This window comes from Nyctereutes procyonoides, unplaced genomic scaffold, assembly GCF_905146905.1.
Source record: "Nyctereutes procyonoides isolate TBG_1078 unplaced genomic scaffold, NYPRO_anot_genome, whole genome shotgun sequence".
Classification (NCBI taxonomy): Eukaryota; Metazoa; Chordata; class Mammalia; order Carnivora; family Canidae; genus Nyctereutes; species Nyctereutes procyonoides.
Window position 1 is genome coordinate 22784171 of NW_026575034.1, and position 8089 is coordinate 22792259.

General features: G+C 36.0%; 1 protein-coding gene across 1 annotated transcript; it reads right to left on the reverse strand.

Moving 5' to 3' along the window:
* Positions 1-3251: 3251 nt before the first annotated feature.
* Positions 3252-4202, reverse strand: LOC129504734 (olfactory receptor 52A5-like). The gene has a single exon (XM_055317578.1). The coding sequence runs from the start codon at positions 4200-4202 to the stop codon at positions 3252-3254; it is 951 nt and encodes a 316-aa protein (XP_055173553.1).
* Positions 4203-8089: the final 3887 nt, after the last annotated feature.

Consider the following 8089-nt stretch of genomic DNA (forward strand, 5'->3'; position numbering starts at 1 on the left):
CCCTAATATCTTTATTTGTTTCCTTTGCTATCATATTAAACTGCCAATAAGTAAAATATGAAAAACAGGTTAAATAATTTTCCCTAATAAAACTATGCATCCAAAAAAAAAAAAAAAAAAAACTATGCATCCTGCAGGTAATCAATGTAATCCCGAATCCACCAACATATTACTTAGTAAAGACCCATTTATTCTATAATCAGTTACCCTCCCAGAGTATGATGCTGGATTTTGAGAAAATTAAACTTAAGATGATATTTTCAGTTAATCATTGCATTCAGACATTTTCTGTAAGTGAAAACAATATAAAATTTTGTAAAAATATTTAGATGAGATACTTTAAGACTGCATAAAAAAAAAAAAAACAATTCTAAATGTGATCCAGAATTTGCAAGGTGGTATCTTCCTTAAATTCTCCGAGAAAGATGTAAAATTCAGCTTATTAGTAGTTTTCAGGAATAGAAAGATTAGTCCTAGATGATTTGTTACATTGTTTGAAAATACTGTGAGGTGGATTTAGGAGTTAAGATTTTATGGCACACTATAGTGATGTGCAGCATCAACAGGACTCATGAACAGAGAGCTGGGAAATTTCTATGAAAATTACATCATCAGGTTCTACAGCATTGACGAGCCATAGACTAATCAAATATTTCTCTAACTTCAAAGCAGTTTACATCTAGTTGGAAAAGAAAGATGTATAGACACAAAGACTTATAACAGTAAGGCTTTGAATCTAAAAAAATTGGTCCATATGCTAAAATCAAATTAACCAGAAAGGAGTTTGATAAATGCATAGATCTGAGCGATCTACCTTATGATGAAAGCATTCTTTAGGCATGGATATGGACGTATCTGTGCTAAATGGTCATCTCAGACGACAAAGTGCTAGAGCACTGGTCTTTTATTTTCTTTTATTTTTAAGATTTTATTTATTTTTCATGAGAGTGACAGAGAGAGAGGCAGAGACATAGGCAGAGGGAAGAAAGCAGGCTTCATGCAGGAAGCCCTATGTGGGACTTGATTCCAGGACTCCAGGATCATGCCCTGAGCCAAAGGCAGATGCTCAACCACTGAGACCCGTAGGCATCTCTTCATTGATATTTTCAATAGAAATCCTAAACTACTATTTAATTCTACCTCTTTAATATATTTTTTTAAGCAAGCTCCATGCCCAGTGTAGACATCCATATGGGGCTTAAACTCATGACCCTGAGATCAAGATCTGAGCTGAGATCAAGGGTCAGATGCTTAACCAACTGAGCCACATAGGTACCCCTTTAATTCTACTTTTGTGCTTTTTAATATTTGTTATTTCCACTCAAGGTGAAGAACAGGCTTCCCACTGATCTCAGCTTTCATGCTCATCATGTCTCACATTAATTAGATACTTTATAGGGGTCATATGAGAATGAAACTAGATTTTACATTTTTTCAGTAAAATTTTATTTTGTATAAGCCAATGTCACCACCATACTAGGCATTGGAGATGTGAAGATGAATTACATAAGGAATTTTCTAGGTCATGTGTATAGCTGTTAAGTAGATTTCTGAACTAGGGAGATATATTTTGTAAATTAAACAGTAACATAAGCAGGTTTTATGACTATGTTTCTCCAACTAACCCATCCTTCAAAATTCCTAATATCAGTGAACACCACACCAAGTCAATGAAACCAATAAAAGACAGCCAGTCCAAGTTGTTGAATATTTATTGTGTCACATATACAACAAAAAGTTAGGTGAAACCATGTGATAAATATTCAGTTATTAGACATCCTGTGTAACCACCTAACTATAGATACATTTTTATATAATATGCTTTGAACTATACAGACTACTATGGATTAAAAAGAATAACACTGAGCACAGAAGAAAACTTCTATTAAGTCACCCTGGGAAAAATACCAAAAAAATGTTGAACCTAATCCTATAGAACAGAGATTCTGCCAATATAGGAATCAGAGACAGAGGCTCCAGCTAGAGACTATATCACAATGAGTGTGTGTGTGTGGGGCGGAGTAACAGAAATGGATAGATCTCTTGGAGAGACTAATGTTTTAAAAGCAAGAACAGATGTCCAGTTGGGAAAATTCTGACTTTTGGCACTATTCAGATTATTGATCATCTTTGGAATTACAGAAAGGTGAAACGTTAATGATGAAAACCCCATACAATTTTGTGTTGGCAGAGGACCAGGTCTCCATGTGAAAAATTTACTCCAAAACCCAAACACATTAATATAATGAAATCGTTACTTTTTACCCTCACGGAGTCTGACACTGTACTTCCTCAACCACATAGAATGGGAAAAAGGCAGGTTTATATCAAAGAACATGATGTGAAAATAAATCAACCAGCGGGTAGTACAATGAGAGAGAGGACCTGAATCCACATCTCCTATTGTCTAACATTAGGCAATCATCATGCAACTATCCAAACAGTTGTCTTTAAATTCTTTATCTTATGTATCCTTAAAGTTATAAAATTATTTATATTTTTTGTACTTATTTGTAAAGTCTTAACACAAAATAAGCAAGTATGCTCACTGAAGCTCATGCTATATTTATTTTGCATGTTCTCCATTCAAATTAATCTATTGAAGCTTAATTTACATTAATAAATCAAGTATATATGCTCCTATAGTAGGCTGTGTGAAATATTTTGTGGGAAAAGAAGAAATTATTATTGCATTTTGATGCAAAGGTTAAAAAAATCAATCTCCACTTAATGCTTAATTCATGATCACTCAGTAACGTACCTTAGAATGATGAAGTATATCATAAATGATAGTAGAAAAATGATGGAATTAGTTACATATACATATGAATCAAAATATATTGAATTTCTTATGTAATATGAAAAAGGCCATTGATGTTTATAAAGATGCCAAAATATTAATATTTAATATGATTTAAGAAATGTCTGTCTTTGTGATGAAGAAGTCATTGAGCTTCAAAAACGTGTTCATAAATTTTGTCTTCTATATAATGCACAGACTAAACATGATTAGCTCTTGTGTTTCAACTAATATTTATCAAAAAGAAGTGAATATTAAAAATAGGATTCAGTCCCTACTACCTTGAATTCAAAACTATAACTTCATATTCCTTTAAACAATGAACCTGAGAAAGCATTGACTTTAACCAAGAATATTTTTTCAATCCTTGTGGTTGTTGTTGTTTTGTTATTGTTATTTGAAATAAAATAAAATAAAATAATAAAATAAAATAAAATAAAATAATGAGAAATCAAGATGGAATTTTAGAGTGGAAAATCTTGGACACCCTATCTCGAATCTGTTTGGTCTTCACCCCATACACTATGGGATTGAGCAAAGGAGGGACAAGCAGGTAAAGGTTAGACAGAAGAATATGAATGTAGGGTGGAATATGGAACCCAAACCTGTGTGTAAAGAAGGAGAAGAAACCAAGGAGATAAAACTCAAGGAAGACACAAATATGGGCAATGCAGGTGTTGAAGGCTTTGAGCCTAGCTTCCCTCTGAGGCAGATTGAAGACAGTTATAAATATTCGGATGTAGGAGAGTGTTATAAAAATTATGTCTAAACCAAGTATAATGAAAGCCACAAAGAGACCATAGATCTTGTTGACTCGGGTGTCTTCTGCTGCCAACTTCACAATGGCCATGTGCTCACAGTATGAATGGGAGACCACAGTGGTCCGGAAGTGTTTCAGCCGACATTTGATGAGGATGAGACATGGAGCTCCAAGGAGGGCTGCTCTGAGTGTCACTCCCACTCCAATTTGAGTGAGAAGTTTGTGTGTAAAGATGGTTGCGTGTCTCAGGGGAAAACATATGGCCACATAGCGGTCCAGGGCCATGGCCAGCAGAATTCCTGATTCAATGCCTTGGAAGGTGTGGATAAGCCACATCTGAAAGAGACAGGCATCAAAGTATATGTCAGGCAGATGAAACCAGAAGATGCCTAGCATTTTTGGTAGGATGCAGGTACTGAGAGCAATGTCTGTTGCTCCAAGCATTGCCAGGAAGAGATACATGGGCTCATGGAGGCTGCGTTCTGATTTGATGATGACCAAGATCAAGGAATTCCCAAACAGAGATGCAATATACATGGCACAGAAAGGAATTCCAATCCAGAACTGCACAGACTCCAAGCCAGGGATCCCAATCAGTGTCAGCACCGGGGGCATGAAGATCGTGCCATTGAGCTTGAACATGTTGGCTCAGAGATCCCTGGTTCAGAGCTTCTGGTTCAGTGTGGCAGTGTGTGTTGAGTGTCTGTCTTCTGTTTTCTCTTCTCAACCTAGATTCATACAATCAGAGGCTGAATGTGGTTTCGGTAGCATTTTGTCACACATACTCATATTTTTGCTGAAGTATTTAAATGGGTCCCAGAAAGCAGAGATAGGCTCCCTGGATAACTTATCTTGGATTCTTATTTTGTCTTCTGTCTTTGTCTCCTTCCATTTCTCTCTCTCTCTCTCTCTCTCTCTCTCTGTCTGTCTCTTTCTCTCTCTTTTTCTGTCATGCATTCACACAGATACAAACACATACATATTCATACAAACATTTACTATGGAAAAAAAAATACTCATTCTAGTGAGTGTGAAATCTACTCTGCACAACTAGTTTTTGCATAACTAGTTAACTGTCTCATTCAAAATAGTTTGAACTCCTAAGTTAATAGGATTGTGGAACTTAAGATATGTGCTATGTATGACTTCTTGTTTTCTTACCAAAGAAGTTTTGGTCCAGTCCGTCAGACAGGCAGAGCTTAAAATAATAGTAATGACAAGAATGATATTAATGAAACACTCATTCTCTGGGACCTCGTCTTGATCTGGGGCAAATAAGTAGTCCCAAAGTGAGGGCTTTGTTCTCAGGAGGTGGAGCTATCTGGGGCAATGCCACATGACAAGCACTGGTGTAAAGGTATGCATATGGAACATGTGGAAGAGTATGTAAGAGTGTATTTGGAATCTGCCTTTATCCTGGGGCACCAGGGTGTCTCAGCGGTTAAGCATATGCCTTTGGTTCAGGGCGTGATCCTGGGGTCCTGGGATCCAATCTTGCCTCTGGCTCCCTGCAGGGAAGCTACTTCTCCTTCTGCCTATTTCTATGCTCCCCCCTCTCTTTGTCTCTCATGAAAAAATGATGGAAATCATTAAAAAAATGATCTGACCTTTTCCCAAAATTAGAACCCTGAGAAAGTTTCTGAGAAATACCGATAAAATTTGACATCTTAGACATAAACAATTCAAATAAAATATACCATGACAAAGAATAAATAAGACACCTATGCTTGACTAAAATGTTTATATGATTTTTTTCATTTTAAACGTTTTCAAAAAATATGAACTTAGGAGGTTTTCATATGATAGAATAATAATCCAAAATTAAGAGTTTCAATCATTATTGCTTCAATGATTTTTTTCTACCAAAATGATCAACAAATATTATTTTATTTTCAAAAAAATAGAGGAGTAAACTGATCTCAATACTATTTTAGTAAAATAAATCAGAAAGTATCAAAACATGAACATAAATACTTCACATATCCTATGCAATTTTAAAGAAATAACTACATTTTTCCCATTGGAATCAGGTTTGTTTTGATTTTTATTTTAACAGATTTCTAATGAGCCACAGCTCGGCTTCCTCTTTGCTGCCATTCATTCCACTATGGAAGTGGTAGCACATGTTCCAAACTACACACTTGTTGGAAATTCCTATATTTAAGCATTAGTATAAGTCTTTGGAAGTTCATTTCCCTCCAACATACTGAAATTAGGAACAGTGTTAATATAGGATTACGTTAATTTCAACATCCCTTCATTGAATTTCTTTTTTTTTTTTTTTTTGAAGAGAAAGTTCTGACCCAGGAATGGGGTAATCAAAAAGTACAGCTACAGAAGACAATTGTATCAGAAAAAGAGATGGAACTTGTTGGACTATTATTTTCGGTATCACTTTCACCCCAGAATATTTGGCCCTATGTTTGACAATACCATGCATTCATTCTTATGTTTCTAACCTATTACAGGTCTTGTTTAATGATAAAAAGTAGCTTTGTAGTATTTCAATAACTATTCTTGGCCACTCCTCTAAGTCATGGTATTCTGCTCTAAAAGCCTCTATCCCAAGAGGCTACACCAAAGCAAGATGAAGATGTATGGATGTTTTGACAAAATTGACTTTCTCTTTTGTCAAATTTCAATGAAAATACAATGCTAAGTCTGAACAACTACTCCTTTGGAAGGATGTAAAATGTATATAAATGCAAAAGTTAGGTGGTCTCCATCAAGGTGACATCTGCATTGAAAAATGAATTCTTTAAACACCTCACTTCTCTGCTGCTCTAAGCATTTGTTTACCATTACTAGGTAATCCAAGATCGAAATAAATCTGGAATCACTGATATGCAGCCACTCCATCAGTTTAGATCTCAGATATGCCCAGAATCTACATGGACAGGACCACCTGTTAACTCTCTGGATTGGTCTAATTATTCTGTTCCTGACCTTTGCTATTCTCACTCACTCTTTCTTTCCTAAAAGACCTGTTCAGTTACCACCTCATCACACATTCACACACAGGCACCTCATCATCATCATCATCACCATCATCATCATCATCATCATCGTCATCGTCATCGTCATCATCTTCTGGAAAATTTGTCCAAGCAGGCACGTTTCAATTACCAGTTGATATGATGTACTGATTCTTTTTTCTCTGATGTGAGAAGAAAAACTTTCGGTTTCCAGGGAAACTGCTCTCTCACCTACCCATATCTAATTCTTCACACTTAAAAAAATAATAATTCTTCACACTTACTGATCCTTTCCTTTGGTATTCTCTATTAGCTGTGACAGAGCCAGAGCTGCTCTGGGACCACAACATGCAACAGTCAACACCACCTGAGGGAGGCTTTGTTGTGAGCATGGCTTAATGCCAAAGGGAAAGCAGATTTCTACCCTGATGGGGATTTCCGGTACCCTAGCAGCCTAGAATCTTATACTTGGAAAATATTCCATAAAGCTTCAGCATTGGTTATATGATTCCTTATGGAACACGTGGCTTTGAACATCTGGCCTCTTAGTGAGCTCTTAATTCTACCAAGAGGTGAACATCTGAAGAATCAGTTTATATTATACAATTGTTTAGAGACAGAGAGATTCATTACATGACTAAAATACCTTCTAGAATGCCACAATTCCACGGAGTAAAATGTTTACTTTTCATTCATTTTGGGTGTTAGCAGATTTTCTTCCATCCATAGGGTTGTGCAAAATTATTTTGGCGGGGTATGGGGGGAGCATCATGAAATCTCATTGTAAATGGTATCAAAATGCCATCTACTACATTAGTCCCTTAGTCCCTTAAGGGCTGTAAATTCAAAATTTTTGTTTGTTTGTGTGTTCAGAATCACCACTCACCTTTACTGACTAAGGAATACTCCAATCTCTCTGGTCATATTTCTCTCCTTCATTAATTCTCATTTTCAAGGGCCAGTAGGCCCCTGAAAACCTTCATGTGAAGCCCATATTCTCATAGATTATGGCTGCTGAAAAAAAGAAAAAAAAAAGATTATGGCTGCTGCCATTACTACCACTTTCTCCTTCATAGTTTTCTCTTACGTTTTACTCCTGTTAGACACAGATGCTATTCCTTTGCCACCTAACATTATATCCTTGCTCCTTTAATTATCTGCCCCTCTGTCGTTGAGTATCTCACAATATATTCTATAGGCACATTCCTTTTATTTATTATTCCATTCTCTTTTTCCACAGAGAAGCTTAATGCTATTGGTGAAAAATCACAATGGAAGGATCCCCATTAAAATTTTGCAGCTGTTAATTCCCAGCCTGATTTCTGGCCACTTCCATTTACAAATGTCACCTCTCTTCAGCTCTATAATAACTGCTCTCTTGATGGATGACAATGTTACAATGTAACAAACTCTCACTTCCTTTACTCTGCATCCCCTGCTCCAGAATTAAGGAAACCCCTTTTCTGCCAGTTACTTTTGCTAATTATGTTCCCTTTTGAAAATTTGCTTTGTTTTTGTTTACTAGCATTTTCCTAAAACTCGACATTTTCATCT